The sequence below is a fragment of the Dreissena polymorpha genome, chromosome 2, assembly GCF_020536995.1.
Source record: "Dreissena polymorpha isolate Duluth1 chromosome 2, UMN_Dpol_1.0, whole genome shotgun sequence".
In the NCBI taxonomy this organism is placed as follows: Eukaryota; Metazoa; Mollusca; class Bivalvia; order Myida; family Dreissenidae; genus Dreissena; species Dreissena polymorpha.
In genome coordinates this window covers 54,387,047-54,409,173 of record NC_068356.1, presented here as the reverse complement: position 1 = coordinate 54,409,173, position 22,127 = coordinate 54,387,047, and the positions used below count along the sequence as shown (strand labels likewise).

The 22,127-nt window shown below is 37.7% G+C and overlaps 1 protein-coding gene across 29 annotated transcripts in view; it reads right to left on the bottom strand.

The window, feature by feature from the left end:
* LOC127867079 (unconventional myosin-Va-like) overlaps window positions 1-22,127 on the bottom strand; it is a 114,500-nt gene that overhangs the window by 56,444 nt on the left and 35,929 nt on the right. For all 29 annotated transcript variants that reach the window (XM_052408031.1, XM_052408036.1, XM_052408033.1 and 26 more), the window contains 14 exons: window positions 17,437-17,568; window positions 16,198-16,331; window positions 15,299-15,380; window positions 14,064-14,204; window positions 13,470-13,592; window positions 12,971-13,054; window positions 10,841-10,963; window positions 10,467-10,564; window positions 9,927-10,125; window positions 7,586-7,797; window positions 5,871-5,985; window positions 3,276-3,392; window positions 1,917-1,991; window positions 1,018-1,107 (listed from right to left, as the gene is read on the bottom strand). In XM_052408031.1, coding sequence (XP_052263991.1) covers window positions 1,018-1,107; window positions 1,917-1,991; window positions 3,276-3,392; window positions 5,871-5,985; window positions 7,586-7,797; window positions 9,927-10,125; window positions 10,467-10,564; window positions 10,841-10,963; window positions 12,971-13,054; window positions 13,470-13,592; window positions 14,064-14,204; window positions 15,299-15,380; window positions 16,198-16,331; window positions 17,437-17,568 — 1,725 coding nt within the window. The remainder of the gene's footprint in view (window positions 1-1,017; window positions 1,108-1,916; window positions 1,992-3,275; window positions 3,393-5,870; window positions 5,986-7,585; window positions 7,798-9,926; window positions 10,126-10,466; window positions 10,565-10,840; window positions 10,964-12,970; window positions 13,055-13,469; window positions 13,593-14,063; window positions 14,205-15,298; window positions 15,381-16,197; window positions 16,332-17,436; window positions 17,569-22,127) is intronic.

Sequence of the window (22,127 nt, the reverse complement as noted above, 5' to 3'; positions counted from 1 at the left end):
CTATTCTGAGGTATATCTATTGAGTCTTGGACTACTCTGAGGTATATCTATTGAGTCTTGGACTACTCTGAGGTACATCTATTGAGTCTTGGACTACTCTGAGGTATATCTATTGAGTCTTGGACTATTCTGAGGTATATCTATTGAGTCTTGGACTACTCTGAGGTACATCTATTGAGTCTTGGACTACTCTGAGGTATATCTATTGAGTCTTGGACTACGCTGAGGTATATCTATTGAGTCTTGGACTACTCTGAGGTATATCTATTGAGTCTTGGACTACTCTGAGGTATATCTATTGAGTCTTGGAACTCTGATGTATATCTATTGAGTCTTGGACTATTCTGAGGTATATCTATTGTGTCTTGGAACTCTGATGTATATCTATTGAGTCTTGGACTATTCTGAGGTATATCTATTGAGTCTTGGACTATTCTGAGGTATATCTATTGAGTCTTGGACTATTCTGAGGTATATCTATTGAGTCTTGGACTATTCTGAGGTATATCTATTGAGTCTTGGAACTCTGATGTATATCTATTGAGTCTTGGACTACTCTGAGGAATATCTATTGAGTCTTGGAACTCTGATGTATATCTATTGAGTCTTGGACTATTCTGAGGTATATCTATTGAGTCTTGGACTACTCTGAGGTATATCTATTGAGTCTTGGACTACTCTGAGGTATATCTATTGAGTCTTGGACTATTCTGAGGTATATCTATTGAGTCTTGGACTACTCTGAGGTATATCTATTGAGTCTTGGAACTCTGAGGTATATCTATTGAGTCTTGGAACTCTGAGGTATATCTATTGAGTCTTGGACTATTCTTTATTCTTTAGTTTAGAACAGGTTGATGAATACAAGCACATGACTTTGTTCTTCTCTGGAAGCTGATGATTGTTCAACAGACTTTTAAAAAAAATCATACAAAATCCTGAGTAGCTGATTTTGGAGTTGAGTTGTTGTAAAGAACTACTCACCTTGGAGTCAGGTTGTTGTAAACAATTACTCACCCTGGAGTCAAGTTGTTGTTGAAGCTGGATGATCTTGTTTTCCAGACCCTTGTTCACGTTCTTGATGTTCTCCATTGAACGAGCCTCGATCTGAAAGCACAAAATGCACAATCACTTTTGGATCTCACAAAAATACATGGAGGATATTTGTTGGATTCGATGGAATATTGATTTTATTTCACAAGTGATCATATAAAATAATATTTTCACGAGTGGCACAGCCACGAGTAAAAATATGTATTTTTTATGATCACCAGTGAAATAAAATCGATATTCCATCAAATCTAACAATTTTTTTTTTTATTCTATTATTTTTTTCACTGTTTATTTACATTGCAAAAGAGTTTAACTGGATAATTTTGCTGGATTTATGAAATCATTTCGTCAAAAAAATGACGTCATTTCACAGTTAAACAGTGAAAAATATTGTTATTTTTCACTGTTATTTTTCACTGTTTAAAACAGTGAAATACCAGTTTTATTCCACTGATATTTCTCTATAAACTCTCTACCACCGGAAAGCATAAAATAAAATCACCCATTAATAATTATATTTTACAAAATTCAATCCATAACTTTGACAGATCTCTTACAAGATTAAATTGCTTCAAATAATAATCTCTTACATCTCTAATAAATTCAAAAACTGAATAAAGATATCCTCTGCAGAAAATAAATCGCTTGTTTACGTATATGCTAGGCATGCATAGGAAAACAATAAAGAACTATACAGATTATAACATGATTTCCTAAATAAGTGCACATCTGAAATGCAAACTAAGTTTATTAAGCAGTGTCTGGGTAATATATTTCATTTTGCATTACTAACGTGCGCAGCTTTACAATGGGATTTTTGTTAAATAAAATGTTCAGGACGTAATCCTCCACAAATGTCTCACCTTCAGAAGCCTAAGCTCCTCCTTTGCTTTTCGTCGCCTGAAGTGACCTTGAACCTTGACAATACCATATAGTACCTGCAAGATGGAATATGGAGATAGGATACATAGAACAGAGTTAAAGGTCATGGTCAGTGACCTCACACAATGACCTTAGACACAAGCAAGAAGTTTTAATTAAACACCTGTAGAAAAAACAGATTTGGAGATGTTTTAACCAGATCATGATGCTGATGACTACAACAAGGCTGACATTTAGGTAAAAAAGTACCTTTAATGCAAATTCTACACACACAAATTGTTAAGCCAAACAAACAACCTCTCAATAGGTAATGCAATTCAATACAACTTCATACTTACGTCATGAACTTTGGTAAAGTATTGCAAACACTTTAAGCCACCAAAAAGCTTATAAAATACATTTTTTTTATTATTTTTTGTGAGCCCAATATAACCCCCAATCTATGGTTTACTTATGCAATGATGTCAAGTGTAAATGAACCAATATAACCCCCTATTTATGGTTTACTTATCCAATGATGTCAAGTGTAAATGAACCAATATAACCCCCTATTTATGGTTTACTTATGCAATGATGTCAAGTGTAAATGAACCAATATAACCCCCTATTTATGGTTTACTTATGCAATGATGTCAAGTGTTAATGAGCCAAATATACCCCCCTATTTATGGTTAACTTATGCAATGATTTTAAGTGTTAATGAGCCAATATAACCCCCTATTTATGGTTTACTTATGCAATGATGTCAAGTGTTAATGAGCCAATATAACCCCCTATTTATGGTTTACTTATGCAATGATAAATGTCAAGTGTGCCCAATATAACCCCCTATTTATGGTTTACTTATGCAATGATGTTAAGTGTAAATGAACCAATATAACCCCCTATTTATGGTTTACTTATGCAATAATGCCAAGTGTTAATGAGCCAATATAACCCCCTATTTATGGTTTACTTATGCAATGATGTCAAGTGTAAATGAACCAATATAACCCCCTATTTATGGTTTACTTATGCAATGATGTCAAGGGTTAATGAGCCTCATTCTGGGAAAACTAGGCTTAATGCCTACTGCATAAAATGTCATCCCAAATTAGTCTGTGAAGTCCACACAGGCTAATTAGGGATGATACTTTCCACCTAGAATGGATTTTTTTAAAGAAGAGACTTTCTTTACACAAAAAATTCAATATAAGTGGATAGGGGCATCTCTTATTAGCCTGTGCACACTGCACTATTAGCCTGTGTACACTGGACTGGCTAATCTGGGATGACACTTTACACAAATGCATTAAGCCCAGTTTTCCTAGACCCAGGCTCCACTAAGTCACTTTGAGTACCTTCTGGAACTGTTTGCGTGCCAGGAATGTTCTGACTCGAGACTGGATGACTCTGGTCTTGTACTCGTACAGACGCTTCTGGAAGGCACGACGACCAAAGAACCCTCGCACAGCGGCCTGGGGACGGGAGAATCAACATGGAAACATTGACACACACACATAAACAGACATGCATCATTTTCTTTTAAAAGGTTAAGGGGTTTGAATTGTCTGCTAAAAAAAGCATTCAATAAAAACCAGAAAACACCAAAAAAGCATAAGCAATAATACAAAATTGAATTTAAACATTGTAATTAAACTACTGATTCACTATGTTAATTTTTTAAATCTCTGACAGGATTCACATATACTGGAATCTTCAATACAATTGAAACTGATTACACAAATTTATATACTTTGCGTCTTCAATTATCATGTTAAAATGTAACAACAAATCTCCCTGAACAATTATCTGATGATTCTATTAACATTAGTCAAGAACTATCTTCAGACAGAAACAGAAAATATACGTGAAAGATTTTTTAAAATATCTGAGCATATTGAGTCGCTAAAAAATAATAGTTCAAAATAACAATTTCAACACATTTAACTAGAAGGAAAGCTGTGTTTGTAAAACACAATGCCTCCTACAGTACTTTGAAGCTGCACACAATGCCCCCAACAGTACTTTGAAGCTGCACACAATGCCCCCTACAGTACTTTGAAGCTGCACACAATGCCCCCAACAGTACTTTGAAGCTGCACACAATGCCCCCTACAGTACTTTGAAGCTGCACGCAATGCCCCCTACAGTACTTTGAAGCTGCACGCAATGCTCCCTACAGTACTTTGAATCTGCACACAATGCCCCCTACAGTACTTTGAAGCTGCACACAATGCCCCCTACAGTACTTTGAAGCTGCACACAATGCCCCCTACAGTACTTTGAAGCTGCACACAATGCCCCCTACAGTACTTTGAAGCTGCACACAATGCCCCCAACAGTACTTTGAAGCTGCACACAATGCCCCCTACAGTACTTTGAAAGCTGCACACAATGCCCCTACAGTACTTTGAAGCTGCACACAATGCCCCCTACAGTACTTTGAAGCTGCACACAATGCCCCCTACAGTACTTTGAAGCTGCACACAATGCCCCCTACAGTACTTTGAAGCTGCACACAATGCCCCCTACAGTACTTTGAAGCTGCACACAATGCCCCCTACAGTACTTTGAAGCTGCACACAATGCCCCCCTACAGTACTTTGAAGCTGCACACAATGCCCCCTACAGTACTTTGAAACTGCACACAATGCCCCCTACAGTACTTTGAAGCGGCACACAATGCCCCCTACAGTACTTTGAAGCTGCACACAATGCCCCCTACAGTGCTTTGAAGCTGCACACAATGCCCCCTACAGTACTTTGAAGCTGCACACAATGCCCCCTACAGTGCTTTGAAGCTGCACACAATGCCCCCTACAGTACATTGAAGCTGCACACAATGCCCCCTACAGTACTTTGAAGCTGCGCACAATGCCCCCTACAGTGCTTTGAAGCTGCACACAATGCCCCCTACAGTACTTTGAAGCTGCACACAATGCCCCCTACAGTGCTTTGAAGCTGCACACAATGCCCCCTACAGTACTTTGAAGCTGCACATTAGCTATTTTATAGAAAATTGTTAAGTTCAAGGCCTGTAACTTCATTGAAAATCAATGGACCAGAATGAAACTCAAATTTAATCTGTAAGTCATGTAGGTAGACTATCACAAAAAAAATGTAGGTAGACTATCACAAAAAAATCAGTTGATTATCTAAAAGTATTTAGACAAAAATTAAGAAAAAAGGTAGTTGTTTTTTTAATTCCAAAGTACAAGGCCAGTGAGTGTTAAAAATCTATGGACAGGAAAGAAACTCCAACTTGATAAGTAAGCCGTGTAGGTTAATTCACGCACCAAAAATCAGGTGTTTATCTGGAAGCATTTAGAAACAAGAGCTGTATCCATATGATGACATATGTCCTGAAAAACGCTTTGATAGAAGTTATGAGCATCTTTTGAAACCTAAACGCAGATTTCGAAACCTAAATGCGGATCTTAAGTTCAAGGTCAAGGTCACAGGGGTCAAAATTTCTGTGCATATGGATAGGCCTTGTCCATATACACATGCATACCAAATATGAGGGTTACATATCAAGCGAAATAGAAGTTATGAGAATTGTTCTAATCCTAAACGCAAAGTGTGACAGACAGACAGACAGACAGATGGACGGACATTGCATTCACTACATGCCCTCCAACGGGGGCATAAAGAGTCTAAGGCCGGTAATATCACACAGCTCTATGGGAAACCCTCTGAGAAAATGGGGCTTAATGCATGTGCGTAAAGTGTTGTCCCAGATTAGCCTGTACAGTCCACACAGGGTAATTAAGGATAACGTTTTCTCCGTGTATGGTATTTTTGTTGAAAATAAGTCTGTTCTTAGTCAAAATCTAGTTTAAGCGGAAAGTGTCGTCCCTGATTTGCCTTGGGGACTGCACACGCTAATCTGGGATAACACTTTAGGCACTTGCATTAAGCCCCATTTTCCCAGAGCAAGGCTTTAATGGTACCTGTATTTTGACGACGGCGTGTTGTACGGAGTGGAATGTACGTCGAGTCTTGTATCCCCGCCAGTGCTTCTGAATGGTGGTGGCTGCACGGGTCTCACGCAGGTACTGGGCGTATCTGGAACACAGACAACCATACAAATGTTGAAGACTTTTTATGATCTACTAATATACCATGTATTATGAATGTGCTTAAGCTAATAAAAAATATCATGAAACAAATATAATAATAACATTTCACAAACCTCAAAAACAGGTTCACATTTCAAAACCAATTACTCGTAATCCCATTTTCCCATTCCATTTTCTTGCTAAATTAATTCAATACAGAGAAGATTTTACATCTGAAACATCTAAAACAATAAAACATTTTTTTATTTAAACTCACTTGAAGTTTATCAGATATTATCATCTGTCACATTTGAATATTACCAAGTATTCATTTATTTTATCACCAATGCAATAAAATACCCAACAAAAATTATCTATGATCTTTGATCATTTGTAAAAATTTACCATAACTTATCAGCATCATGAGCTGTGTATATTTCAATACAATTTAAACATGCTATATGCCACTTGTTGAGTTCTGGATTGTAAACAAATCCATTTGATAACAAATAAACCCTAAATTATAGTGTATGACTGTAAATGAAATGTGGACTAATACAGTTTTATACTCACCTTCTAGCCAGTTTCCCACTTACCTTCTAGCCAGTTTCCCACTCACCGTCTAGTCAGTTTCGCCCTGTCACCCACTTTCTAGCAAGCTTTCCCCTGCTTGCTCACTTTCTAGCCAGTTTCTAGTTTTATCCTCACTTCTAGCCAGTTTTCCCCTCACTATATAGCCAGTTTCCCACTCACCTTCAAGCCATTTTCGCCCTGCCACCCACCTTCAACCCAATATCCCCCAGGCATATCTCTCTACACACCCACCTTATAGCTAGTTTCCCACTGCCATATCTCTAAACACCAACCTTCTAGCCATTTTTCCCCCCTGCTATATCTCTACACACGCACCTTCTAGCCAGTTTCCCCCTATTATATCTGTCTACACACATACCTTCTATCCAGTGACCCTGCCAAATCTCTACACACCCACCATCTTGCAAGTTCCCCCCCACCCCACTTGCCATATCTCTACACACACACCTACATAGTTTTCCCCTGTCACACACCTTCTAACCATTTTCTCCTCAACTTCTCGCAAGTTTTCCCAGCCCATATCTCTACACACACCTAGTCAATTTACCCCTACCATATTTCTCTACACACACACCTTCTTGTCAGTTTTCCCCTATAACACACCTTCTAGCCATTTCCCCTCACCTTCTAGCCATTTTCCCCTGACCTTCTAGCCAGTTTCCCCTCACATTCTCGCCAGTTTCCCCTCACCTTCTAGCCAGTTTCCCCTCACATTCTAGCCAGTTTCCCCTCACCATCTAGCCAGTTTCCTCCACCTTCTAGCCAGTTTCCCCTCACCTTGCCAGTTTCCCGTCACCTTCTAGCCAGTTTCCCGTCACCTTCTAGCCAGTTTCCCCTCACCTTCTAGCCAGTTTCCCCTCACCTTCTAGCCAGTTACCCCTCAGCTTCTAGCCAGTTTCCCGTCACCTTCTAGCCAGTTTCCCCTCACCTTCTAGCCACTTACCCCTCACATTCTAGCCAGTTTCCCCTCACCTAGCCAGTTTCCCCTCACCTTCTGGCCAGTTTCCCCTCACCTTCTTGCCAGTTTCCCGCGGCCATATCTCTGCACCCCCAGGGCTGCAGTCCTCAGTCTCTTGTACTTGTTCTTCATCTGCCAGCCTCTCACATGTTTCTGGATCATAATACCGCAGGCACGCAACTTGTCGGCTCTCAACTTCTCCAGGTAGGCCACCTGACCCGCCCGGAAAAATATCTTTGTCTTCCCAAACCGATACTTGTCTACATCCTGCAAGTAGATTGAAGTGAAAATACAGAACTAGAATAATTATGATTTAAGTATACATTAAAAAGGTTTATAGAATAAGGAGATTATTATTTAAGTGAAAATAAAAAAGGAGATCATTGATTAAGTGACAATAAAAAGGAGATTATTATTAAAGTGAAAATAAAAAGGAGATCATTGCTAAAGTGACAATAAAAAGGACATTATTATTTACGTGAAAATAAAAAAGAGATTTTTGTTTAAGTGAACAGTAAAAAGGAGATTATTATTTAGGTGAAAATAAAAAGGAGATTATTATTAAAGTGAATATAAAAATGGAGATTATTATTAAAGTGAATATAAAAATGGAGATCATTATTTAAGCAAAAAATAAAAAGGACATTATCATTTAAGTCAAGTCAAGTCAAAAACCTTTTATTTCAACTCAATTCATGTTTGACATGAATACATGAGCAAAAAAGTACATAAATGTATATACAAGGCGTGCAATATTAAACATAAAAGATGGATTACATTACATATGGTATGGTTCTTATCACATATTCTTTCTTGATTGTATATATACATTATAGATATATTTCAAGTAGCGTCTTATTACACGTTCTTTCTGTGAAATGTATCTCCTTCTGGCAAAAAAATGCATCCACTTATTCTGCCCAATCACTTTATTATTAATAATAAATATAAAGTAAACAAGAGCACCACTTAACGGGTGCCAACGCTTGGCTTCGGGTGCAGTTTTGAATAAATGAAAGCTTGTCAGAATTTATTTTTTAAAGAGGTCACAGTGGCCTTGACCTTTGACCTAGTGACCCAAAAATGGATGTGACGTGTAGAACTCATCAAGGTGCAGCTACATATGAAGTTTCAAAGTTGTAGGTGGAATCACTTGGATTTTAGAGCCAATGTTCAAAAGGTTTACAAAATGTTTAGGTTTTAGCACGATGTGGACGGCAGACGCCACGAAATGACAATCTGGCTATGACAATAACTCAGGTTTTCTCCGAAAACAGCCGAGCTAAAAAAAAATTAAAATTTAAAAAAATCTTTGAATGCTTACACCATGCCAGTCCCCAAAAAGTCTGTCAGCTCTAAGACAAAACCAATGAAAATGCATGAGGTCCTAGAACAAAAGATGTGTTTGTCAGAAACACAATACCCCCTAATGCGCCACTTTTTTGTAACCTTTAACCTTGAAGGATGACCTTGACCTTTCACCACTCAAAATGTGCAGCTCTATGAGATACACATGCATACCAAATATCAAGTTGCTACGTTCAATATTTCAAAAGTTATTGCAAAACTTTACTATATTAAAGTTTTAAATTTTTTACCTATAACCTTGAAGGATGACCTTGACCTTTCACCACTCAAAATGTGCAGCTCCATGAGATACACATGCATGCCAAATATCAACTTGCTATGTTCAATATTCAAAAGTTATTGCAAAACTTTACTGTAAGGCTAAAGTTTTGGGACAGAATGACAGACAGAAAAAAAGAAAGACAGGCCAAAAACAATATACCCTCGATCTATCGATCGGGGGGAATACAAATTTGGACCTTCATGGCCTTGATAACAATTCAGGTCAAGTACCAATTTGCAGTGAATTTGAGCCAGTTATAGATAAGAAATCATCATATGAGACCTTTTGGACAGTAATAAGTCTCATTCTTGGAAAACAGGCTTTCATGCATGTGCATTTACCCATTTATGCCTAGTGGACTCTCCCATCCTTCTAAATTGGATCAATTTATTTCCAAAATTAGGGATGTCTAGTATATTTATTTCTATTTTTAGAATATTTCTTACAGAAATTCCTTTAAGCAAACAGCGCAGACCCAGATGAGACGTCGCATTATGCCGCGTCTCATCTGGGTCTACGCTGTTTGCAAAGTCCTTTTTTCAGGACGCTAGGCGTAAATGGGTTAAGTTTCAAAGACTAATCCGGGAACACTTTCCGCTATTATGGAGTCTTTTGTTTAAAGGAAGTTTTCTCTAAACAACACTCCAGTTAATCCAAAAAGTGGGGACTGCATAGGCTAATTTTGGACAAAATTTTAAACACATGCATCAAACTTAGTTTGGTCCTAAGCATGCCCAAATAATTATGTGTATGCCCAAAAGGTTACCTGTATCAGTTTTGGAAGCACGACTGTGCAGGATTTCTTGAAATCTTTCCTGTTGATGTCTCGAGACAATGCAAGCACCCGGTATCTCTGGAAGAACTCTGGGTAGGTCCAGCGAGACGGGAATCCTGCGGCGCTGATCCGGATTGTCTCCAGGACTCCACAGGCACGCAGCTGCTCCACGGCTCTCTTGGGCTCAAACCTGCACAATATTCAGTACAGTGATATTTCTCACCATTTTGAAAATGTGCCTAAGGCTGTTTGCATTGAGAAAAATCATGTCATTTTGACTTAAATTGTTTTTTGCCAATAAATACTTTTAAATTGAGAATAAAAGTTATTTAATTGGATAACATTTACTTAATTCATCTAATTCAGATAGATAAGGAGATCAACTAAAAGATGACTTTTTCTTTAAAATTTTTGTCACAAATTCAATTGGGAATTTTAAATATTCTTGATAATAGTAATATTAATTAAACAAAACAGCTAATGCGATTATAAGTGTATCTATTTGTATAATTCTTATTTGACGGTACTTACACAAATGAGGCCTTGAGATCATTGGGTTTGATACATCGGATGTAGTGAGGTGACGTGGAATTGAGTGTCTCCATTAGCAATGTCAGCGACTCCCGGAACTGAAATAAACATAAGAAATATAAGTGATAAAATGCCACTTATTAAAGAAATCTGTCAAATAATTCAGCATTAAAAAACCTTTCACCCATATTATAAACATAACAAGCAAGTGTAGTCAACTATATATCACAATCAGTATTTTTACAATCACCTCCTGGAGATGTGTAATTTGGACTACATGGTACATAGTAAAAGATGGCCATCACCGTAGAAGACTTCATGTACAGATGCATTAACTCTGAGACCCCTGGATTATCAAAGTACACTTAACTCACCTGAGATCCGACTGTTTTCTTCATCTGTTTAGAGGAACCCCTTGGCCCAGTCTGTAAAGCTTGTACCCGGCCCTTCCCAGTATCCTCTGTGAGGTCCACAAACAGCTCTCCTACCAGCTCAAACTGAAACAAGAAGGGGTGAACATAGCATCAAGTGCAAATCAAGTGGCAATTTAATTAAGTGGCCATTGCCAACTGACAATCGAATTCAGTGAAATGTGTCGAGCAGGCCCATGACCAATCTTGCTGGACTTACTTCTAGCATATCCCCTTGAAACTATGCTTGTAACCAATCTTACTGGGACTACTTCTAGCATATCCTCTTGAAACTAGGCTTGTAACCAATCTTGTTGGGACTAGTTCTAGCATATCCCCTTGAAACTAGGCTTGTAGCCAATCTTGCTGGGACTACTTCTAGCATATCCCCTTGAAACTAGGCTTGTAACCAATTTTGCTGGGACTACTTCTAGCATATCCCCTTGAAACTAGGCTTGTAACCAATCTTGCTGGGACTACTTCTAGCATATCCCCTTGAAACTAGGCTTGTAACCAATCTTGCTGGGACTACTTCTAGCATATTCCCTTGAAACTAGGCTTTTAACCAATCTTGCTGGGACTACTTCTAGCATATCCCCTTAAAACAAGGCTTGTAACCAATCTTACTGGCACTACTTCGAGCATATCCCCTTAAAACAAGGATTGTAACCAATCTTGCTGAGGCTTGCAACTATACAATGCCCTTCAAGTTAGATATTATATGACCAGCATTTCTTGTACCTCAATCAAACATACGCCAATCTAGCAATATCTTTTATGACAGTAAAAATCATTCTGGGACTCATTTTGGGACTGCAATATGTAATTTGCTCTTTATGCTAGCTCTTCAATAAGCAAAACATTGTGGGTCTGCAATCTAGCATAATCACTTTAAGCCTAGTTTTACAAAACCAATCATTCTGTTTCTGCACTTTGCTACCCACCTCAGAGGCCTTCATGATGTTCACATGCTACCCACCTCAGAGGCCTTCATGATGTTCACATGCTACCCACCTCAGAGGCCTTCATGATGTTCACATGCTACCCACCTCAGAGGCCTTCATGATGTTCACATGCTACCCACCTCAGAGGCCTTCATGATGTTCACATGCTACCCACCTCAGAGGCCTTCATGATGTTCACATGCTACCCACCTCGGAGGCCTTCATGATGTTCACATGCTACCCACCTCAGAGGCCTTCATGATGTTCACATGCTACCCACCTCAGAGGCCTTCATGATGTTCACATGCTACCCACCTCAGAGGCCTTCATGATGTTCACATGCTACCCACCTCAGAGGCCTTCATGATGTTCACATGTTCTACCCACCTCAGAGGCCTTCATGATGTTCACATGCTACCCACCTCAGAGGCCTTCATGATGTTCACATGCTACCCACCTCAGAGGCCTTCATGATGTTCACATGTTCCTACCCACCTCAGAGGCCTTCATGATGTTCACATGCTACCCACCTCAGAGGCCTTCATGATGTTCACATGCTACCCACCTCAGAGGCCTTCATGATGTTCACATGTTCCTACCCACCTCAGAGGCCTTCATGATGTTCACATGTTCCTATCCACCTCAGAGGCCTTCATGATGTTCACATGTTCCTACCCACCTCAGAGGCCTTCATGATGTTCACATGTTCCTACCCACCTCAGAGGCCTTCATGATGTTCACATGCTACCCACCTCAGAGGCCTTCATGATGTTCACATGCTACCCACCTCAGAGGCCTTCATGATGTTCACATGCTACCCACCTCAGAGGCCTTCATGATGTTCACATGTTCCTACCCACCTCAGAGGCCTTCATGATGTTCACATGCTACCCACCTCAGAGGCCTTCATGATGTTCACATGTTCTACCCACCTCAGAGGCCTTCATGATGTTCACATGCTACCCACCTCAGAGGCCTTCATGATGTTCACATGTTCCTACCCACCTCAGAGGCCTTCATGATGTTCACATGCTACCCACCTCAGAGGCCTTCATGATGTTCACATGTTCTACCCACCTCAGAGGCCTTCATGATGTTCACATGCTACCCACCTCAGAGGCCTTCATGATGTTCACATGTTCCTACCCACCTCAGAGGCCTTCATGATGTTCACATGTTCCTCAGATACAGCATCACGATTCTTGTCCAGGAATCCAGCCGAGGTGTACGTCACCTACAAGCAAACATTAAAACTAAGATTGAGAACATGTCTAAATTCTCTAAATTCTTTTTTGAACTTGTCCAACATTAGCAAAATGACATTTAAAATAAGATTGATAGCAGTTCTGCATTTTCAGCAAATCCTGTTCTAAACTTTTCCAACATTGGTCAACATATTGCAGCTGCTAAATCACAGATTGGGAAAATGATAACAATGACAGAAAATGATAACAATGACAGAAAATGATAACAATGACAGAAAATGATAACAATGACAGAAAATGATAACAATGACAGAAAATGATAACAATGACAGAAAATTATAACAATGACAGAAAATTATAACAATGAAAAATATTGTTTCAAATCCATTAAAACAAGATATTATTTAAAAGACCTGCAATACGATAGAGCCCATGGGTACTGACCTGATCTGCAAAGTGGTTAATGATAAACGTGTCCATGCCAATCTTGGGTTTTTGGAAGTGGGAATGTTTCATGTGCTTGCCATACAACTTCTGGCACCAGTTAGAGTCAGAACCGTTCGGCACCTGTAAGGAAAAACAGAACCAAGTATAAAGTAACTGTTGGGATTCCCAGCCATTTGGTAACTGTAAGGGAAAGATCACTATCACATGGTTTGACCAAGGGAGATTTAGGTACCTGTTTGTTTTATTAAGAATTTTAAGGGTGCAATATTTTTCAAAAACATTAGCTTGGTAACCACTTTTTGTTACTGGTTAACTCAGTGGTGAAACCAATACCTCAAAATGTTAAACTGACATTTTAAAACTGTATATTGTAAGTACATGTACTCTCTTCAAAACGAAACTAAATGTATAGGCCACTTATGTGTGTAACATTGTAACAAAACAAAGAAGGTGACTAAGAAGAAAGTGACTGCAGACAACTTCATAAGATAGATAAATACAAAAGAGGGGTAATCAAAAGGGAGTTAAAAACAAAGACGATCAATTACAAAAGGGTGTGAACTATTCAAGGGAGCTAACTGCTGTCCTCACCTTGCACTCTTCATCTAGGAGATCTAGAATGCCCAGTTTGGCCTCAATGAGGTCAATACATGGCTGGTTGTCATAGTAATCAATGAACGACCATTCTATTGCCTCCTTCACATACTCCTCCTGCTCCAGCTTGAACACGTGCTGAAAATATACAAGGGACATAACTAGTACATGGTGAAAATATACAAGGGACATAACTACTACATGCTGAAAATATACAAGGGACATAACTAATACATTCTGAAAATATACAAATGACATAACTAGCACATGCTGAGAAAAAACAAGAGCCATAACAGATGAAAATAAACAAGGGCCATAACTATCACATGCTGAAAATAAACAAAAGTCATAACTAAAATATGCTGAAAATAAACAAAGGTCATAACTTTAGTTATGTTTAGAAACAAATTACCCAATATACCTATTTGCGAATAGTATTGCATCAATACTTAAGAGTAACACAGGAAATAAACAAACCAAAAGGCAGACGCAAGAAAGGACAGAAATCCCCCCCCCCCCCAAAAAAAAAAGTGAAAGAAGGAGTGTAATAATATGAAGTGATTGTTTAGTGTGAACATGTTGTATCTGTTAAACATTTTTATAAGTTAAGTTAGAATAGTTTTGCAGACACAGCAAAACATCATCAGTCTGTCGGATGTTGCTGACAAATATGTCAAAAGGCGGACTGTGCAATGAAAAATTTCCATGGCTGGTTCTTGAGATTTCCGAACATTAGATCAACTGATTTTAGTCAAAATATAAAAGAATTCATATTTTTATTTCTTTTTCAAGTAAAATAGGTTAAAAGAATATCTAAAGTCAGAAAATCTCCTTTGTTATTTATGTGAATATTGGAATATCAATAATATTTGTCAGTAAAGTTGCCAATAAAGATCAATAACTATTTTTTGTTGAACAGTAAAAACTAAATGATATTTAACACAGGAAAAATTGAGATCAGTGTAAATTACAACTCGCAAGTTTTCCATCTTAGTAGGACAATTTGGCCAAGAAAGTTGTGCATGTCTTTTGCAATGTGTACTTTTGCGCTCAATAATAGATAAAACACCTCTTTTTTTCAAATTTGAACACATGTTCTTTTTCAGATAATAATTCAAATCTTCAATTGTATCATATTGTAAATCAAATTAACACTGGTTCAAGAAGGTTGTATTACAATATTGCACATTACTTAAGCATTTATCAGAGTAACAAGGATTGTTCAGCCTTACCATATTAAATATTTGCTGTAGTTTTTCGTTGGCATAGTTGATACAGAACTGCTCAAAACTGTTCTTCTGAAAGGTCTCAAATCTGAAATGGGAAGATATCTCTTGTCAAACTTGAACAAAACAGGATCAATGGGCAGATAACTATTGTCTGTCAAACAGGAACATAATTGATCAATGGGCAGATAACTATTGTCTGTCAAACAGGAACATAATTTGATCAATTGGAAGATAACTATTGTCTGTCAAACAGGAACATAATTGATCAATGGGCAGATAACTATTGTCTGTCAAACAGGAACATAATTTGATCAATTGGAAGATAACTATTGTCTGTCAAACAGGAACATAATTTGATCAATATTAAGATAACTATTGTCTGTCAAACAGGAACATAATTTGATCAATTGGAAGATAACTATTGTCTGTCAAACCAGAACATAATAGGATCAAAGGGAAGATATATTTAGTCTGTCAAATATGAACACAACAGGATATATGAGAAGATATTTTTAGTATGTCAAATATGAACACAACAGGATATATGGGAAGATATTTTTATTCTGTAAAATATGAACACAACAGGATAAATAGAGTCTCTGTCTGGAAAAACTTGGCTTAATGCACATGTGTAAATTGTCAGCGTGACCAGCTTGTGCAGTCTGCAGGATCAACATTGTCCACTTTCATGGTATTATTTGTTTGAAGGCGGTCTCTTCTATACAAAAATCAAGCTTAGGGGACAGTGTCGTTCCTGATTAGACTGAGCTGACTGAACAGGCAAATCTGGGGCGGCACTTTACGCATTGAGCATTAGGCCCAGTTTTCGCAGAACGAGGCATATATGTTACAGAATATGAGTAACAAGGGAGGTAATTTAGTGTTCAAGGGAGTTAACTTACCCATATATATCCAGCACCCCAATGAACCTGTGAGTCTTCGTTTGACTGTGTAAGGCCTTGTTGATCTGGGTTACAATCCAGTCAAACAGTTTTGAGTAGATAAACTTGGACAGGGCGTCCTGTGCAAACATCGCCTTAAATGTGACGAAATAATTAGTAATATTTTTCTATACAAAATAGAATATCAAAAGGGTCCCTAATATCCCCACAACTATGTCAGCTGTGTCCAAAGGAACATAATTCAGGAATTGGTGGATCATTTTGCATGAAAAAACAATCTTGCACATCTACATTACATGGCAAAAACATTTTATTAATAAGTTTAAAATTAAACACTTGAGAAATAAGGAATAAGTTCACTCTTAAACTTATAACAATTTATTAAGATTCATTGACCAATGGACCAACATAGTGACTGATAGGCTCCATCTCATACTTCACCTGCAGGCATATAACTACCGGTATGTTTTTTTTTTATTGAATACTAGTTAAGAAAAGCTGTGGGCAAGACTAATAACCAAAGAAAAATCACACACATTAATGTTTGAAAGTCTAGCAGAAACAAGAGCTGTGATCGTGAAACACAATGCACTCTACTGTGCAGCTTTGAAGCCATATATTTGACCTTTGACCTTGAAGGATGACCTTGACCTTTCACCAATCAAAATGTGCAGCTCTATGAGATACACATGCATGCCAACTATCAAGTTGCTATCTTCAATATTGCAAAAGTTATGACCAAGGTTAAAGTTTTGGGACAGACACATACATACAATGACACACACATACAATGACACACACATACAATGACAGACAGGCCAAAAACAATATACCCCCGATCATTCGATCCCGGGGCATAAAAATAACATCTTCAAAACAATAGAGAAAGTAATACAGCCATTGATTTAAGACTGATAAGAGCTGATCCCTGGCATTGTATCCCAGCCTTTCATACCAGTATTATATCCCAGCATTGTATCCCAGCCTTGCATACCAGTATTATATCCCAGCATTGTATCCCAGCCTTGCATACCAGTATTGTATCCCAGCATTGTATCACAGCTTTGTATTACATAATTGTGTCCCAGCTTTTTATCTCAACATTGTACCACAGCATGGTATCCAAGCTTTGCATCTCAGTATTGTATCCCAGGGTTTGTAGCCTAGAGTTTTACCATCTGAGCAAGATGGAACATATTCAGTATAAACTAAAACCAGCAAATATAAACCGTGGTATACCTGTGCCTTGGTGAGAGGCTTGGTGAGTGTCTCCCCCACTGTGGTGATCTTCTTGTTACAGATCCAGGTCCTCATCTGACTCTCGTCCACACCAAACAGGCGGCACGCCACCCCAATAGACGGGTCCTTGGGCTACAAGAAAACAGGGAACAGTTATCATGAACTGATAGGTGTTTGGCTACAAGCACACAGTGAGGATGAAAGGAAAGAGTCAGAAGTACATACAAGCCACTACATTTATTGATGGATTCTTACAATAGCCCATATCATTCAGGGTCTGCAACACTGAACACAGACATTCCCCAAAGACATTTTGGCTTTGGGCAGAATAAGATTCATGACAACTTCATTGTTTAACACTGCACACACTTATCTGAAAACTGAATTTTTTATATGGATTTCCTTTTTGTAATGCAGGGGTTAAAAGACACTTTGGCTGTTTCAAAATAAAGGCATCAATATTTTAAGGGAATTTCCTTAAAAAGTTCAGAATTTTGATACAGAAAGCTTCCAAAAAAATCCATAATGACTTTTATTAAACAACAGCAAAACAATATATATTTTAGAAAAACAAACTGATTAATTCTAAAAATTGTCAACTGATTTGACTTAATTTTATTTTGATGATGCTATTTTTCCGAAACAATGTCATGTGATAGGTCAGTCAAAGAAAATGTGACCAATGCAAAAGGCTATAAGTTATGATCATATGTTTTAGATAAGAATATTCTAAATGGTTGTATAAAGCAGAAAAGAATGTATAGCATGGGATAAATACCGGTAGTATAATAAAGATCTTATTAAATACTCTCCCTAGTTTGAAAACAGTCTCAGCTCAAATTACCAGATGTCAAATTCCGTCTTATGGCTATTTCCAAGGGTTTTATGATGTCTTCCGCAAAATGAGGTTATTTATACCCATTGGATAAATTGGCCTTAGGCTTTGTATATAAGCCCTGAAATTGTGTTTACAAGTCCGTGCCATGCAATGAACAGTCATGATAATTATGCAAGCAGTGATCAGGATATCTTGGGTTGTTAAATGCATAGATAATTATTGCTTTGAAAACATTATGTTTACATTCAGTTACTGTTAGCATGCCTATGAATTTATTGCACCAAAATACTTATTTCCAGCTGTTAAACATTGCATAACATTTGTCTCATCAATTCTTAACCATATACATGTATCATTGTTCTTTAACCCTTTGCATGCTGGAAAATTTGTCGTCTACTAAAATATTGTCTGCTGAATTTCTAAAATTAGCATTTTCTTCGATTTTTTTAAAAGAATATTATCAGAATAGCAAACAGTTTGGATCCTGATGAGACGCCACGTTCTGTGGCGTCTCATCTGGATCCAAACTGTTTGCAAAGGTCTTCAAAATTCGGTTCCCGCACTGAAAGGGTTAAATCTTTAAATGGTTAATGAATACTTTTCTGTAAAGCATATTCCATCCCATTGGCACCTCAAATAAGAGAAATCTTCGTGCAGCCTCTGTTTGAATAATTTTCAACAATTTAAACAGTATAACTTTTCTCATTATACCACAGCTAATTATTACTGAGACTGAAACAAAAAATTAGTGTTTGTTTCGCCTCCTACGCCCATGATATAAAGGTTTGGTTTCAACATTTTTTTTTCTGAAATTGTTTGTACACACAAATCATTTTGTTATATTGTCTTTCTCTCATCATGGTATTTTGAAAAAAAGAGCTGCGCCATGAGCGCATGATACGCCCGTCGTTCGCCAATGAAGTAGTAAGGTAATAAATAACCCTTTGAATCATTTTTTTACTTCAGTTTATTTGTATTTGAATACATGGTTTATTTTATAAGTACATGAGCATGGAGCGCCGTCTCCTTGACATTCAACAAAGTCCCATAACTGTGGAACAACAATTCAGAATTCCGTCAAAAACGAAAGGGGATCAGGGTTTATCAATATTAAGATTGTGTTGAAATTTGAAAAAAATCCATCGAAGGATATTTGAGCTACGGTAGGACATTCAATGAAATAACGAAATTTTGACGAACAAAGTCCCATAACTCTGGAACGACAATTCAGAATTCCGTCAAAAACGAAAGGGGATCAGGGTTTATCAATATTAAGATTGTGTTGAAATTTGAAAAAAATCCATCGAAGGATATTTGAGCTACAGTAGGACATTCAATGAAATCACGAAATTTTGACGAACAAAGTCCCATAACTCTGGAACGACAATTCAGAATTCCGTCAAAAACGAAAGGGGATCAGGGTTTATCAATATTAAGATTGTGTTGAAATTTGAAAAAAATCCATCGAAGGATATTTGAGCTACAGTAGGACATTCAATGAAATAACGAAATTTTGACGAACAAAGTCCCATAACTCTGGAACGACAATTCAGAATTCCGTCAAAAACGAAAGGGGATCAGGGTTTATCAATATTAAGATTGTGTTGAAATTTGAAAAAAATCCATCGAAGGATATTTGAGCTACAGTAGGACATTCAATGAAATCACGAAATTTTGACGAACAAAGTCCCATAACTCTGGAACGACAATTCAGAATTCCGTCAAAAACGAAAGGGGATCAGGGTTTATCAATATTAAGATTGTGTTAAAATTTGAAGAAAATCTGTCAAAGGATATTTGACGTAGCGTACGACATTAACAGACGGACGGACAGACGGACGCGGGGTATACCATAATACGTCCCGTCATAGACGGGCGTATAAAAATAAAATAAGTTATTGTTCCTTGGTCTACAAATTGTTTTGGGCTGCAGATTTTGGTAAGTTGGTCTTCAAATAAAGTACTTTGACTTTTTTGTATTTTAGGCCTGAGCAATGGCTACACATTACTATGCACTGAAATACTGATTACATTGTTCCTAACCAGGCTACCCACAAGCAGAACATTGGTTACTCTCCATAATTGATTCCGACACATTTCATCAAACAATGCGCATCATACTAGCATTGTGATAATGACTTACGCAAGAGACTCATTGATTGCAAAAACTTTACTTATTATGTAGCAATTGGAAATACAATTACATGAAACATGATAAACTTATTACATGCTACAGGAACAAAACTTGTAAGTACAAGAGTAAACATGTTATGACTCATTCACAGGTCTTGGTAGAAACTTAGTAAATTAAGCTTGCATTTTTTGGAAAATAAAAGCTTCCGATATTGCTGTACAAAAATTGCTGGTTTTCCAAACAAGAATGACTGTATTCAGTAACAAAAACCAAAAATATTGAAATTTCAAACTACATCCTACACTTATTGAAAATTTGAGTAATATGCACTCAACATATTTTCGATGTTAAACAAATTAAAAGTTTAACAATATTTGGCATTATTAGGACCAACTAATATTGGAGCAAATATGTAACAATACAAGGCTTACTTCCCATTCTTCAAGAACAAAAGGCATTAACTGCTTGCCAGTCTTCACAGAGTTTGCTATGATTAATCAGAGCCTCACCAGTCTTCACAGAGTTTGCTATGATTAATCAGAGCCTCAACAGTCTTCACAGAGTTTGCTATGATTAATCAGAGCCTTGCCAGTCTTCACAGAGTTTGCTATGATTAATCAGAGCCTTGCCAGTCTTCACAGAGTTTGCTATGATTAATCAGAGCCGCACAAGTCTTCACAGAGATTGCTATGATTAATCAGAACCTCGCCAGTCTTCACAGAGTTTGCTATGATTAATCAGAGCCTCAACAGTCTTCACAGAGTTTGCTATGATTAATCAGAGCCTTGCCAGTCTTCACAGAGTTTGCTATGATTAATCAGAGCCTCACAAGTCTTCACAGAGTTTGCTATGATTAATCAGAGCCTCAACAGTCTTCACAGAGTTTGCTATGATTAATCAGAGCCTCGCCAGTCTTCACAGAGTTTGCTATGATTAATCAGAGCCTCACAAGTTTTCACAGAGTTTGCTATGATTAATCAGAGCCTCACCAGTCTTCACAGAGTTTGCTATGATTAATCAGAGCCTCGCCAGTCTTCACAGAGTTTGCTATGATTAATCAGAGCCTCACTCAGTCTGGGAAAATGTGCTTAGTGCATGTTAACCCTTTACCACTTAGATACATATTTTTATGCATTTGTTTTCCCTTAGAAAGTTAAATTTAATTAAAGACCTTGCGTACTAGATTCAAGTTTTAAAGGCTTCATTTCCAACACTTAAGATACTGATGAGCAGCAAACAGCATAAACCTAAACAGACTGCGAGTGACTCGCAGGCTGTTCTGGTTTTATGCTGTTTGCACATAGCCATTTTCTCTTTGCTTCTGAGTGGGAAAGGGTTAAGTGTTGTCACATATTAGCCTGAGCAGTCTGCATTCCTTTAACAAACAAATCTGTTAAAGAGGAAAGTGTTGTTCCTGATAAGCCTGACCAAACTGCACAGGCTAATCTGGATGACACTTACCAGAGCAAACTGCACAGGCTAATCTAGATGACACTTACCAGAGCAAACTGCACAGGCTAATCTAGATGACACTTACCAGAGCAAACTGCACAGGCTAATCTGGATGACACTTACCAATAAATTGAGCCCCATTTTCCTAGAGCAAGGTTTGTTTGGTTAATAGGACAAAAAACTTAATATGTAATGGTCTTCATTGTTTTACAACCTAAGAATTCAACAATATATTTTATGCTTTCCGGTGGTTTATAGAGAAATATC